At 46.1% G+C, this 15,370-nt stretch overlaps 1 protein-coding gene across 4 annotated transcripts in view; it reads right to left on the bottom strand.

Moving 5' to 3' along the window:
* ITGA7 (integrin subunit alpha 7) overlaps positions 1 to 15,370 on the bottom strand; it is a 208,333-nt gene that overhangs the window by 35,798 nt on the left and 157,165 nt on the right. For all 4 annotated transcript variants that reach the window (XM_033936975.1, XM_033936974.1, XM_033936972.1 and 1 more), the window contains 3 exons: positions 11,496 to 11,645; positions 6,546 to 6,661; positions 159 to 342 (listed from right to left, as the gene is read on the bottom strand). In XM_033936975.1, the coding sequence (XP_033792866.1) occupies positions 159 to 342; positions 6,546 to 6,661; positions 11,496 to 11,645 (450 nt within the window). The remainder of the gene's footprint in view (positions 1 to 158; positions 343 to 6,545; positions 6,662 to 11,495; positions 11,646 to 15,370) is intronic.

The raw sequence follows: 15,370 nt of genomic DNA, 5'->3' as shown, positions 1-15,370 counted from the left end.
ATGTAATATATAGGGACAATGCCTGTTGCAAATAGCATGGTGCTTACCCATAAAAAGATCTTATATTGAACCCTTTGTGCCGACCCTATTCCAAAATAACCCTTCAGGAGAGCATTTTTCACACTGCCCACATTGGTGTGTCCTGGCCCCGCTCTTACCACCAGGGGTCGATACGTAGAGTAGAACAGCGTGTCTGGGAAGCTGGCCGTGAGCTGGGCCTCGTGGGCATCGTCTCCATCCCTCTCGGGGTGTGACGGGTCAGATGGTATGTTTGTGATGGTGATCTCCAGGGCAATATCCTTCTGGTCTGTCAGAGCGAAGATGGCATTTCCATCATCCCCACTGTGGACAGAGGACAGCAAAGAGATTCTGGGCTTGTGACATACAGTTGTTTTGTTCTGCTATTTTCTCTCTATGTTCAACATTGTTTTCACACATCTGTTTTTTCCAAATAAAAGCCCCATAGGTGGAGAATACAATAAGTTACATGCTCCCTTGCCACATTTAGGTGCCTGCAGTTATACCAGGTCTATTGTTGGTGTAACTGAGGGTATATAATATAAGGCACACCAATGTCAGGTTATGCTAATATTGTATAATACAATCTGAGCACTCAGATGCCATTACAGAATAAGATCTCACCATGTAGCACTGAGACACCTAAATGAGTCATCCACTTATAGAATTATCCCTTTTGCCTTTTTTAAGCTTTTCAAATTTATTGTATACATTTGATCTGGGCTTTCAAAATGTTATTTTCAAACAGTTACACTAAATGCAACCCTTTAACCTTTGCAACTCCTCCTTTTAGTTTGTTTCTAACTAATGCCCTTAGTTTTTTCATAATTTCCCTTTGTAAAGTTAACGAGTGACTGCAGTATTCTTTCGTAATGTTCTCCTTCTAATAATTATATACAATTTGATTTCATTATGGTCACTACTGACAAGTTTCCCTCCCACCCCCACCAGATACCCCTCGTATCAGGTCCTGTGTTGCATAAGGATTCGATTTAGAATTGTTTCCCCTCTCAAGGGTACTATCTCCCTCCAACTCAAGCCAATTGCTGTTTGGACATGCCAATCTCAACCCTTGAGTACTATATATATTAACCCTATATCCTCTCTTTTCCCTTTTCTGTACTGCTGTACCATTGACCCTACAGGACTTAGAAAGGCAATAACCCTCCCCCCAGATTTTCACAAATTCAAGTTCTGCTCCCAAACATATATTCACTGACTCTACTTTGCACCAGTCTGGCACAGAGCAAAACACACGTCAGCTCTTTGACATTTATAGCTTCTCTTCTGCTTCCCTCCTGTCTGGGCAATACCACAGGAGAGATGAAAGATGCCTCATCAGTCTTTTCAAACCCCACCTTTCCTTTTCTCCAGTAACTCCTAATTCCCACATCCCATCCCACAATCTACCTCCCTCCTAACTCACCTTATCCCAACACACCATGACCTGAAATTCTCACATACCACACAGCATCTCTCCTCACATCTCCAATTCCTACCTAAGCCCTTTAGACTTTAGAAAGCCCTAAACTGGTCCTGCCAGTGTTTCAAATACAGTACTCCCTCGAAATTCGCGGGGGTTCCGTTCTATGAACACCCGTGAATTTTGAAAAAAACGCAAATATAGTTTTTCAGCTGATCGAAGGTAGGAGAGGGTAGCTGCGACGCCTGCGGGTGCTTAAATTGTACTTACGAAGTCGGGCACATTTTCCGACCACCTCTTCCTGGTACTAAAGTCATGGTTACACCAATCAGGAGCTGCTTTGATACGCCAGATAGTGTGTCAAAGTAGCTTCTGATTGGTGTAACCAGGAAGAGGCCATCGGAAAATAACGCGAATTACTGAGTCCGCTATTTGCAAACCGCAAATTCACGGGGGTTTACTGTACACTGTAAGATGAAGCAGTGACCATCCCTTCTGTGTCTCTGTCCAGCATCACATATACCTGGTAGCTCTATGTAGAAATGTAGTTTGGACTCCGTAGAGTTACCATAAGCAGTGGTATAGTAAGGGGGGGCATTCCCCTTGCCTCCCCCCCGTACTTTTTATACTTCCCCGGCTCAAAGTTGCCACCCGTTTCAGCATCAGTGCTCTCTCTGACATCACTTCCGGGATTCATGCCTAGGAAATAATGTCAAAGGGTGAACCGACACCGACATGGGCATGCTGCTCACACCGGAAAAGTTAAAAAGGTACAGGGAAAGGGACGAGGGCACATGCATGGCAGGGGGGGGAAGAGGACAGGGGAGAGGCACCCTTATTACATCACTGACCACATGGCTCCAGAAAAACATAAGAACATAAGAAGTTGCCTCCACCGGGATCAGACCAGAGGTCCATCGCGCCCAGTGGTCCGCATCCGCGGCGGCCCATCAGGTCCATGACCTGTCAAGTGTTCCCTGCCCTAAAAAACCTATCCTTACTTCTATCCGTATCCCTCAATCCCCTTTTCCTTCAGGAATTTATCCAAACCTTCTTTGAATCCCTGTAGTGTCTTCTGCCCCACCACAACCTCCGGGAGTGCGTTCCATGTGTCCACCACTCTTTGGGTGAAGAAGAACTTCCTGGCATTGGTTCTAAACCTATCCACTTTCAGTTTCTCCGAGTGCCCCCTTGTACTTGTTGTTCCCCACAGTCTGAAGAATCTGTCCCTGTCTACCTTATCTATGCCTTTCAGGATCTTGAAAGTTTGTATCATGTCTCCTCTAAGTCTCCTCTTTTCCAGGGAGAACAGCCCCAGCTGTTCTAGCCTGTCGGCATACGAAAGGTTTTCCATACCTCTTACCATTTTCGTCGCTCTTCTCTGGACCCCCTCAAGCAATGCTATGTCCTTCTTGAGGTACGGCGACCAATACTGGACACAGTACTCCAGATGCGGGCGCACCATTGCACGGTACAGTGGCATGATGACTTCCTTTGTCCTGGTCGTGATACCCTTCTTGATGATACCCAGCATTCTGTTTGCTTTCTTTGAGGCTGTCGCGCATTGTGCTGATGCTTTCATTGTTGTATCCACCAGCACACCCAGGTCTCTTTCAAGGGTACTTACATCTAGCAATGTTCCCCCCATTGTATAGCTGAACATCGGGTTCTTTTTCCCAACATGCATGACCTTGCATTTCTCTATATTAAAACACATCTGCCACTTTTTGGCCCACTCTTCCAGCTTCGTTAGATCCCTTTGCAGGTTTTCACAGTCTTCCGTGGTTCTAACCCTGCTGCAGAGTTTGGTGTCATCTGCAAATTTGATAACCTCACATTTTGTCCCTGTCTCCAGATCGTTTATAAATATATTGAACAGGAGCGGTCCCAACACCGATCCCTGCAGAACTCCGCTCGTGACCCGTTGCCAGTCTGAGTATTTGCCCTTCACTCCAACCCTCTGTTTTCTGCCCGCCAACCAGTGTTTAATCCATCGGTATACATCCCCCTCCACTCCGTGGTTCCACAGCTTCTTAAGCAGCCGTTCGTGGGGTACCTTGTCGAAAGCTTTTTGGACGGGTTCCCCTTTGTCTATCTGGCTATTTATTCCCTCAAAGAAATGTAGTAAGTTTGTGAGGCAAGACCTTCCCTTGCAGAAGCCATGTTGGCTCTCCCTCAGCTGCCCATTTTTTTCCATGTGCTCGCAGATGCTGTCCTTAATCAGTGCTTCCATCATCTTACCCGGAACCAAAGTCAAGCTCACCGGCCTGTAGTTTCCCGGGTCTCCTCTTGATCCTTTCTTAAAGATAGGCGTGACATTTGCTATTTTCCAGTCCTCCGGGATCTCCCCAGTTTTCAATGATAGATTACATATTTGCCGGAGTTTTCCGCTATTTCCTTTCTCAGTTCTTTTAGTACCCTTGGGTGGATTCCATCCGGGCCCGGTGATTTGTCGCTTTTTAATCTATCTATCTGTCGTAGGACGTCCTCATGGCTTACTTCTATTTGCTCCAACTTTTCATCTAGATCCCCACTTATAATCTCCTCAGGTTCTGGTACATTGGATGTGTCCTCGCTTGTGAAAACCGACGAGAAAAACTTGTTTAACCTGTCTGCTACCTCTATTTCCTCTCTTACCACTCCCTTTCTGTTTCCATCATCCAACTGTCCCACTTCCTCCCTTGCCGGTTGCCTCCCCTTCACGTACCTAAAGAACGGTTTGAAGTTTCTCGCCTCCCCAGCCAGCTTCTCTTCGTATTCTCTTTTTGCTTCCCTAACCACTCGGTGGCACTCTTTCTGGATGGATGGATTGAGACATCTGGGTTTTATTTCCATTGCTTTCATTGAAAGTAAAACCTAGATGTCTCAATCCATCGTCCATTTTCTAGAGCAGGGGTGTCCAACCCTTTGGCTTCCCTGGACCGCATTGGCTGAAAACATTTTTTCTGGGGGCCACACAAACACTAACACTAGCCGATGAACAAAAAAAAGGTTGAGCAGGTCCCAAATCTGCAATCACTAATATAGAAGATGTATATATCTAATAACAAACCTTCATTAAAGGAACACTGTGGAGAGGAACCCAAAATAGCAGTAATACTTACCCTGACTGAGTGAGCCCTCCATGTGCATCGCTGACAGTGGGAGCAGCCACAGGCTTCCGCATTCCCACTCTGATGAGCAGGGATGCGCGCTCCTGGTTCTCCCGTTCACTTCTATTACAGCTACGGTGAGCGTCTTCAGAGGTGAGCCTCGTCAGAGCGGGGATGCTGAATCAGCTGTCAGCAGCACACGTGGAGGATCGTTTTGATCTCATCCACAAGGTTCACCACTTTCAGAATCCCCCTCCCTCTTTCCACTGGTCAGGTTATAACTCCCTGTCCCTCTCTCCACTGGTCAGGCTATAATTCCCTGTCCCTTTCTTTCCATCCCTAGCATCATCTTATCCCAGCTCTCTTCCCTCCTGCCCTTCCATGGTTCCATCTCTCCTCCTCTATCTCCATGGTCCAACATTTTGCTCCCTCTCTTTTCTGTTTTTCTTCTTCTCTCCCCCCTTGATGCTGAACAATGAAATGGAGAAAAAAAGAGAGATGCTGCTTCTCTCTGCCTTCTATCCTCTGCCTTCCATCCACAAGCCTAACATTTCTCCCTCCCTCCCATCCCTACATCCAACTTCTCTCCCTTTCTCTTCCCAACTGCTCCCATCCCATCTCTCCCCATGTCTGCCTGCCTCCCTTCCCCAGGTCCACCATTTCTTCCTTTCTCTTGCCAACAGTTCTCCCTTCAAGTATCTCTTTCCCTCTTCCTCCACACCACCCCAGGTCCAACTTCTCTCCCTTCAGACCATTGCCCACCATCTCTCTCTCTGTCCTCTGTTTCTGGCCCCATAAGCTCTCCCCCCAGGCCCAATCTGGCACTTCTTTTAATACCCTCCCCCCAAAAAAACCTAACATCTAGGAGGCTTCCTCGGCCCAGCATGTTCTCCCCCTTCTCTTTGCACCCATGCATCTCTACCTCACTCCTCTCCCTCCAACATGTCCAATAATTCTCTCTCTGTCTCCGTCCCTCCTCTCTCTGCCCAACAGTTCTCCTCTTTCTTTATTTCCCCAATTGCACCATCTCTTTCCCTCTCTGACACCCAATTCTCCCTTTCTATTATCTCCCTCACCTCTGCATCTCTTTCCCTCACTCCCTCCATTCTTCCATCTTATGGCTCATGCTCCCCTCTATCTTTTCCCTTCATTCTGTGTCCTAAGTTCATGCCCCTCCTTCCTTCCTTCCTTCCATCATTTTTCCTAAGTTTATGCTCCTTCCCTCTGAAGTCTCACGCCCTTCTCCCTTTCTCCCTTCTGGGCCGTGGGTGTTTACCTTTTTCCTGCTCCCTCCTCCGTCTTGCAGCGTTCACTCAAAGCCTTAGGCAGCAGCTCCCACGCGCCTCCTGCAGCTGATCTGGAAGCGTTCCCTCAACACGCCCGCCTCCCTTTCTCCCTTCTGGGCCACGGATTTTAACTTTTTCCCTGCTCCCTCCTCCGTCTTGCAGCGTTCACTCAAAGTCACAGGCAGTGGCTCCCACGCGTCTCCCGCAGCTGATCTGGAAGCGTTCCCTCAACACGCCCGCCTCCCTTTCTCCCTTCTGGGCCACGGATTTTAACTTTTTCTGCTCCCTCCTCCGTCTTGCAGCATTCACTCAAAGCCGCGGGCAGCGGCTCCTACGTGCCTCCTACGGCTGATCTGGAAGTGTTCCCTCTGATGTCATGACATCAGAGGGAATGCTTCCAGGTCAGCCGTAGGAGGCACGTAAGAGCTGCTGCCCGTGGTTTTGAGTGAACGCTGCAAGACAGAGGAGGGAGCCGGCAAGACGTTAAACAGCTGGGGGCAGCAGAAGGAAAATACTGCATTGTCCTCGAGCGCGAGTGGGGTCGCATGCAGCCCGTGGGCCGTGGGTTAGACACCCCTGTTCTAGAGCCGTATGGTAACCCTAGTGGAGTGTGCAGTAAGGTTACTACTACTAAGAAGAAAAAGTTTTCCCAAGCTATTACACAGCCTTTTCCTCCCAGGCACATGTATATAGATGTTTTCATGGAGGAGGCAGACAGCATCTTACCTTGGCAGCCTTGAGAACTGGTCAGTTTTGCCGACACGGGAACAAAAATGGTAACTGATCTGAAGGTTGCTTTGGCAAATCTTGTCTTCTCCACAGCCCTCTTTCAAGAAGTTCACCTGCAGGGAAGCAAGTCAAAGTGAAAGGATGGGGGAGGGCTCAGTAGGGAGTCTAGCCAGAGCCAGGGAGGCTAATGACAGACAGGAAAAATCCAGGACCACCAACCAGAATGAAGGGGCCAGCAACAGGGAGAGGAAGTTTCAGGGAGAGGGGAGGAGAAAGAGGGATGGGGTGAGAGAACAAAAGCAGTGAAAGGGGACTGAAGGAGGAAAGGAATGCATTTTGGACATTGCCCTCAGCTGAATGGTTGGGCACAGGGTTGCCAGATGTCCGGGTTTCTCTGGACATGTCCTCTTTTTGAGGACTCCCTCGGGCATCTGGGCAGCTTTTTTTAATTTACCGCTTTAGTCCGGTTTTTGCCTTTTTGGGAGGGGGCAGTGGTGGCAGCACTGAAAAAGAAATGCCAGCCCAGGTCGGCTTCGTGCTCCGGAGCTCCTTGCTCTTCCATCCTCCTGCACCCACACCCTCTTCCCGGCAGCCCTCTTTGGCGACTTGGCAGCAGCGGCGATCAAGACATTGGTTCTACAGGTTGCCTGCGTCGGGGCCTCCCCTCTGCGAGTCCTGCCTCTTTGTTTCAACTTCCTGTTTTCACATAGGTGGATTTTGCGGAAGGAAGGCCCCAACGCCAGTCTTGATTGCTGTCACTGCCGAGACACTGAAGAGGGCCGCAAAGGGGATGTAGTTGGAAGGGAGAGGGCCACATGCAAAACTCGTGGGTGAGGGGGGAGAAAGAGAGAGGGGGAGGGAAACAAAAGGAAAGATGTCATAACAAGCTGGGCTGGAGTGGAGGGAGGGTGGAAAGATGCTGACTACAGGGTGCAGGAACAAAGGAAGAGAGGGATACGATGAAAATGGAGACAGATAGTGACATAGTGAAGGGACAAGCATGAACTATCATGATAGGGATACAGAGGGGAAATGCTGAAAGGGAGTAGATAGATTTACAGAGGGAGGCAATGCTAAAAGAGGCTAGACTGTCACACAGAGGGGGATAATATTGAAATGGAGGGTTGATTGGGATATAGATGGAGCAATGCTGAAAAGGGGGAGAGGTGGTAGAGAAACACAGAGGGAGCAATGCTGAAGGTGGATAGTGCTGGAAAAGGGGAGGTGAAATAAGAGACAAAAAGAAGCAATGCTGAAAAAAGGGGAAGATAAGGACATTGAGATGGCAGATAGTGAACATGGGGCGACGATAAGAAAAGGGACACAATGAAGATTCTGGAAAAGAGGGACATTGGTGAGATGGGCACACAGAAGGGTGATGCTGGAAAAGAGGTGGAATGGTGACTCTGACAGACACAGAAGGGAAATGCTGGATAAAGGAGAGATGGGGGCTCAGGCTGGATGGAATGAGGAGAAAGAGGGCCAAGCCATAGGGAAGGGGCACAGAAAGAGGGCAGACATTGGAAAGAATGAGAGAGTGAAGAGAAGATGAGGAAAGCAGAAACCCAGAGACATCCAAGGTAGATAAAAGTTGTTTTTCTGCTTGAGGATAAAATAGTATTATAGCTGTGTTAATAAATGTTTATAATTTGAAAATGAAAATAAGGTGATCTTTTTATTAGACTAATTTTTATTTTTTTTAAATTAATTAATTAATTGATATTCTTTAATTTTATATTTTGTCCTCTTATTACAATAGATTTTATAATCATGTACTAACATATTACGCAGATAGATCAAAAAAGATCTATCATGGGCTGCATACGAAGGGGTTTCGTCAGTCGTAAGGCGGAAGTCATTATGCCATTGTATAGATCCATGGTGAGGCCCCACCTGGAATACTGTGTGCAATTCTGGAGGCCGCATTATCGCAAGGATGTGCTGAGACTGGAGTCGGTGCAAAGAATGGCCACCCGGATGGTCTCGGGACTCAAGGATCTACCATACGAAAAACGGCTTGACAAATTACAGCTATACTCGCTCGAGGAGTGCAGAGAGAGGGGGGACATGATCGAGACGTTCAAGTATCTTACGGGCCGCATCGAGGCGGAGGAAGATATCTTCTTTTTCAAGGGTCCCACGACAACAAGAGGGCATCCGTTGAAAATTAGGGGCGGGAAACTACGAGGTGACACCAGGAAATTCTTTTTCACTGAAAGAGTGGTTGATCGCTGGAATAGTCTTCCACTACAGGTGATTGAGGCCAGCAGCGTGCCTGATTTTAAGGCCAAATGGGATCGGCACATGGGATCTATTCACAGGGCAAAGGTAGGGGAGGGACATTAAGGTGGGCAGACTAGATGGGCCGTGGGCCCTTATCTGCCGTCTATTTCTATGTTTCTATGTTTCTATGTTTACCCCTACTGTATGAAAATCCTAGAGCAGCAGAGGAATTTAATAGCTGATTTTTGACTAGCTTTAAGATACCAAAATCCCCTTACTCAGAAAAGGAGGAATACTGACCCGAGGAAGGAGATTTTGGTCTCTGAAAGCTAATAGAAAAATGGATCTGTCCAATAACATGGTATCTTATTTTCCATTTTTGTTTTGTTTCTACGTAGTGATTGGTATTTGTCAGTCTTTTCAAATTTACATCTGCTCTCTTTATATTTTGCACAGTACTAGAGGACCTGCATCACTGTTTCTGTGGTGCTGCATTCTATGCAGAATCTGGCTTCTTAGGGTACAGTTTCATTGCTGTCTACATATTCTATTTTTAGTCTGCGGTTACTTATTCTATACTGGATGAGAGTATATCTGTGTTCTGTGCGTGCAAAAAAGAGACATGCTTTTCTGTTGGCATTGACTGTGCAGAATCAATCTGTACTAATCTGGCTTGTTTAGTTTAACAATGGGTGTACAGTGCTCCTCCGTGAATTTGCAGTCGGCAGTTCGCAGTCCCGGTCATTCGTGGTATTTTCTGACCGCGAATGACCAGGCAGGGGAGGCAGGAGAGGGAAGTTGGAGCGCCAGCGAGTGAAGAAAATCACTTCCTGTACTAAAGTCAGGACTTACCAATCAGGAGCTGCATGTCAAAGCAGCTCCTGATTGGTGAGGCCCAACTTTAAGAACATAAGAAGTTGCCTCCGCTGGGTCAGACCAGAGGTCCATCGTGCCCAGCAGTCCATGACCTGTATTCCCCTTTTATGCTTCTATCTATACCCTTTCATAATCCTATCTCTACCTCTATCTGTATCCCTCAATCCCCGCATCCTTCAGGAATTTATCCAATCCTTCTTTAGTACAGGAAGAGGCGGTCGGAGCATACAGTGAGTGATTTTCTTCACTCGTTGGCGCTCCGGCTGCCCTCTCCTGCCTCTCCAGCTGCCCTCTTCTGTCTCCCCTGCCTAAAAACCAGAACAGAACCCCCGCAAATTTCAGGGGAGTACTGTATTGATGTTCTAGTGCTCACTGCAAAGGTTAAGATGCTGTCTTTTCCTAGGTGTGACTTGTGAATTACTACTAAAAATATATATATATATATTCATTTAGAGGAGAGGGTGTTTAAAAATGATTGACCCTGGGTGTCCAATATGCTAGGTATGCCACTGATGGATGGACTCGGAGTTCCAGACCCTATGCTGCAGCGGTCAGCACCGACAGTTATCATAGATGCACAGCATGCACCAGTAGAAGTCAGCTCAGGTCACACTGATCACCTTATCTTCTGATGCATGCTATGCAGCAAGCAAAAAGAGCCTCCTTTCTCCTCCAATCTTTTGCACTGTACGTAGCCAGCAGCCGCCAAGGCCCGAGGAGAGAAGGAAAGATTCAAGAGGCCAGCCGGGATATGGGAGGGACTTACTGCAGAGATAGTGCAGGTGCACCAGTGGTTCTGCTGCCTAAATTAGCCTGAAGTTGGAACAAAATAAAATAATGCTCTCTGTCCTAAGACTAGAGGCAACCGAAAGGAGGATGTGTCAGGAAGTTCCTCCCAATTGCCTGTTCCCTAGGAAAGAGAAAAAGAAAATGCTATAGATTGTCTGCCAGGTCCTCATGAAATAAACTCCAATGAAATGGATGCTATGGATTTAAGACAAATAGGGGATTTTTTTTTGGGGGGGAGGCATGGGTTTGGCAGTCTGTAGCTTGTGCTCTGCATGTGTTACTGAGACCTCTGGGGCAGTTTGCTATATGTTACCATTTGCTGAATGCTTCTAAAAAGTTGGGAGGGACAGGTACTGAGCCTGACTATGGTCAGGAAAGAGAGCTAGTTTCCCTGGCTTGGCTTTGAAATAAAGCCCACAGAACTTGCTATTTTGGTATTTGGTTGGTGTTTTCAATTGCCCCTGACGCTTCAGATCTGTTACAACTGGAGAACTGTTTAATGTTGTTTCCACATGGTTATCAACTCAAGGATTGATTCACTCCACTCGGTATTTTATAGACTCACATCTGAAAATCTGATATATTTCATGGGAGCAGCACAAGAAAGGATGGGGGTGCCATGGAGGGCAAGTTGCATGGAATGCAATTATAACTTGCTACAACCCTGACTGCACACAGCAGACAACCGCCTAGGTGAGGGGCAGGGAAAAGGGTGGGGCCAAATGTCCTCTTTTTTTGGCTTCAGCAATATGGCAACCCTAGTTGGACAATTCATCAAATGTAAATAAACAGGATGAGAAATTGAGGGGGTAAGTGAAAATAAGGCGAGAAGATAATAGCACACAGGATGAGAAAGGAAGGAACGGGGAAAGAAGACGGGAGTAGATTCAAAGAAAGGGAGAAAATATGGGGGGACAGGACGAAGGAGGGATGAGTGGACAAGGGGATAGGAAAGAACTATAAGAGGAGTAATGAAGTGAGGGGAGAAAGCAGTCAGGATTGTGGAGGAGGAATGAGGGAAGAGGGGGAATTACTTTCTAATAACAAAATTTGTCTTACCTCTGCCCTGTAGGTATTGGGCACTTGCGCATTTAATACAGGCATGAGGGGTGCCAGGGTCTCCTTGTCCGTTTGTCGCTTGTGCCTTGAGTGCTTGATGTTGTACGTGAGAATCACAGGAATAGGGTGGAGTTTGTCCCTCACATTCTCCTGAGATCAGAGTAAAGCAAAAGCCTGAGATGAAGAGAACATTTCTGAATTTGCTTCCTTCAGCATCCCCCCAGAATTACAAAGATTAGAAGTTATGGCCAGTTTTTCTATATTGTCTAGTTGAACTGCTTTGTTTTCCTAATGTATTGATACGATGTGTGTATGCGCTCTTTGCCACCTTCACTAACAATTATTTTTTTAAAAAAGAAGTTCCCCTGTGGCCCCTGCTTTGCACAAAATTTGATTCAGCCCATTCAGATCATTTCAAAAATATATGGGAGAAAATATTATTTTTGCCATATAATCAACCAAATTTTCATTCTATCCAACTAAAAGTTCCTAATATCCTCTGTCCAGCAATTGGTTTGTTATAATCAGCCTGATGGTTCTTAAATTATGAACTGAATTTGTCTGTCATGTGTTTCTTATTGGGAAACCTCTGACTTTGCAGGTGTAGAGGGTGTACTGGAGGTGAATAAACTCTGAAAGGTATAAAGAAGTGAGTGATCTTTACTATTTTTCAAGCATGGCCCGCTTTGGCAAAAACAGTTGAATGCACCTAGTGGATAATGTAACAATAAAATCTCAAGGGAGCTAAATCCTTCAAACTCAGGTCAATAGCTGAGAGCCAAGACCGTTGGCCAGACAAAGTAGCCAGCCCTGTGAGCAAAAAAAAAAGTCCTCTTCTGATGACATCGCCAGCTTGTAGGAATTTTCCCTCTGATGATGTGCTGGCTTGGTTGACCATGTGCATTTTGAGCAATTGAGATAATTAACACCGATTCTAGCCTTCTCCCCCCAGTGCCCTCTCTTTCCCCACCTCCACATTATTTTCAAAATACACCTTCTCATCCCACACTATCCTTTCTAATCTCAGTTCCCATCAGTTAGCCTCTATCAGCCTCCTCTCCCCTTTCAGATTTAAGCCCCCTATAATTTCCCTGGAGACCTGTTGGCAGCACCACTTTTGGAACAGCTAGTCTCTTTTCTTCTGGTGCCCGATGGCTTGCAGCGAGCCCGAACATCCATGCCGCCCTCATGTGGGAACTTGACCAGCACACACCTCAAACTCGGTGAAAGCCATGTTGGTGCAAGTAGAGAACTGAACAGCTGTTACATAGGTGATGCCAGCAGCAAGTTGCAAAAGATTTATTTATTCTATACCGTTCTCCCAGGGGAGCTCAGAATGGTTTACATGAATTTATTCAGGGACTCAAGCATTTTTCCCTGTCTGTCACAGCGGGCTCACAATCTGGGGCAATGGGGAGATTAAGCGACTTGCCCAGGGTCACAAGGAGCAGGTTGGGTTTGAACCCACAACCCCAAGGTGCTGAGGCTATAGCTTTAACCACTGCGCCATACACTCCATACACTCCCCTTAGATAGATAGAGGGCGTGAATACTGGAGGAAGAGTCAGGACCCTGCTTGGCATAAATAGAGGCTGCCCCTGGTCCCTGAGCCTTATAATAAAGAACACAGCCCTAGGTGCTTAACTCCACACAGACTGTTTAACCCAGTGGTTCCTAACCCTGTCCTGGAGGACCAGCAGGCCAATCGGGTTTTCAGGCTAGCCCTAACGAATTTGCATGAAAGAGATTTGCATATAATGGAAGTGACAGGCATGCAAATCTGCTCCATGCATATGCATTAGGGCTAGCCTGAAAACCCGATTGGCCTTCTGGTCCTCCAGGACAGGGTTGGGAACCACTGGTTTAACCCACTCCTAAGTCATTTACAAATTGGAAAGGAAAGAAGGGGGGGGGGGGCACATATACATGGTGACATATGCTCACTTGTCTACTGAATGATCTGATAAACCTCGACTCCTTATACATTTCTCCCTCCGTATTTGCTGTGATAGGGGATTAACAGACCCGCGATTACAGAAAAACTGTGAATAACTTTTTCATATGGCATTCGTTGTTTTCTATTAAAAACCATTGTAAATATGGTGAAACCGCAAATAACATGGTGGGAGACCTGGCCTGTTCCTGAACGAGAGGCAAAACACAGTGAAGAAAGTGCTGGGACTCAACAATTTTCTCTGTAAATGCTTGGAATCAGCAATTTCTCTATGCAAACTGATGTAATGGGGGGGGGGGGGGAGAGCCAGCAAACTAAAAACCACAAATAATCAAAACCGTGAATGCTGAAACCGTAAATACGGAGGGAGAAGTGTAGAACTAAAGCTAAAAAATAGTTTAAGTGCAGCTATACTGACACAGGGCAACCATGCAGGGATGGAACACAACCACACAGGATATGATGATCAGTACCCATAAAGACAGAGGAGCCAATATTCAGCTGAAAGATATCTGGGTAGCTAAATATCTGGATATTTAAAAAAGACACTTTGGTAAGTCAGCGTCACTAAATACAGCCAGTTAGACTTGTGTCCAACTAATCTGTGACCTGATAGTGGCCAAATGTTGTCACTACCCAGCTAAAGTTTAAACATGTCCCTGTCTCATGCTTAATAATTTTATTTAATTAAATTTCCCAGGCTGCTAAAGTTTTGGTTGCAGTGTTTGAGCAAAGGTTATCTGGCTAATTCCCTGATTCATTGGGAACCCTCATATTTGAAATTTCGTGCCCTTCTAAAGGCTCATTTATTTGCTCAGGCCTTCGGCTGTGGGGATTAGGTTTGCTGGCTGGTATGCAGGTACCGTGGTGGTTTTTCTTTTTTTTTATTTTGGGGGGGAGGGTTATTCCTCTTTGTGTGTGCATATCTTTCCTATTATGATTGTAGTTCTTACAATCCTATTAGATTGTAAACCACCTTGATATTTTTATGAGGGGGCGGAATATAAGAGGGGATATGATAGAGACTTACAAGATCATGAAGAGCATAGAGAAAGTGGAGAGGGACAGATTCTTCAAACTTTTGAAGACTACAAGAACAAGAGGGCATTCTGAAAATTAAAAGGGGACAGATTCAAAACCAATACTAGGAAGTTCTTCTTCACCCAGAGGGTGGTGGACACCTGGAATGCGCTTCCAGAGGGCGTGATAGGACAGAGTACGATTTTGGGGTTCAAGAAGGGATTGGATGATTTCCTGAAGGAAAATGGGATAGAAGGGTATAGATAGAGGATTACTATACAGGTCCTGGACCTGATGGGCCGCCGCATGAGCGGACTGCTGGGCATGATGGACCTCTGGTCTGACCCAGCAGAGGCATTACTTATGTTCTTATGTTCAATAAACATTAACATTTCTGATTATCGACTCTAAACATAGTAGAACTAGTTTCCATGACCAAAAGGAGAAGCATAGATAAAGTGCAGCAAATCTGAGGACTGACCTAAAAAAAAAAAAATGGAGTCCATCTTGTATTCCACTGAAGAAGTCACCTTTCCCTATAATCCAACATGGGCTGATTTACAAAAAAAAAAAAAAAAAGGCACACTGGCTTCTAATTTCCCATCAAATTACATTTAAAATTCTTTTCCTAACCTTTAAGGTGCTTTCCAATCATTCGCCTGTTTTCATTGATAGACTTCTAATTCCGTATACAACATCAAGACCACTTTGATCCACCCAACAATCTCTTCTTGCAGTTCCCTCCATTAGGCAATTATTTTATGACACCACTCGAAAAACAGTTTTTACAGTGGTAACCCCAACATTGTGGAATGCACTGCCACTTGCTCTTAGGCGTGAATCCAATCTTTCCAAATTCAAATAATGCTCAAAACCTCTCTTTAAAAAAGCATATGAGACC

The sequence above is a fragment of the Geotrypetes seraphini genome, chromosome 3, assembly GCF_902459505.1.
Source record: "Geotrypetes seraphini chromosome 3, aGeoSer1.1, whole genome shotgun sequence".
Lineage (NCBI taxonomy): Eukaryota > Metazoa > Chordata > Amphibia > Gymnophiona > Dermophiidae > Geotrypetes > Geotrypetes seraphini.
This window is presented reverse-complemented; position numbering and strand designations above follow the sequence as displayed.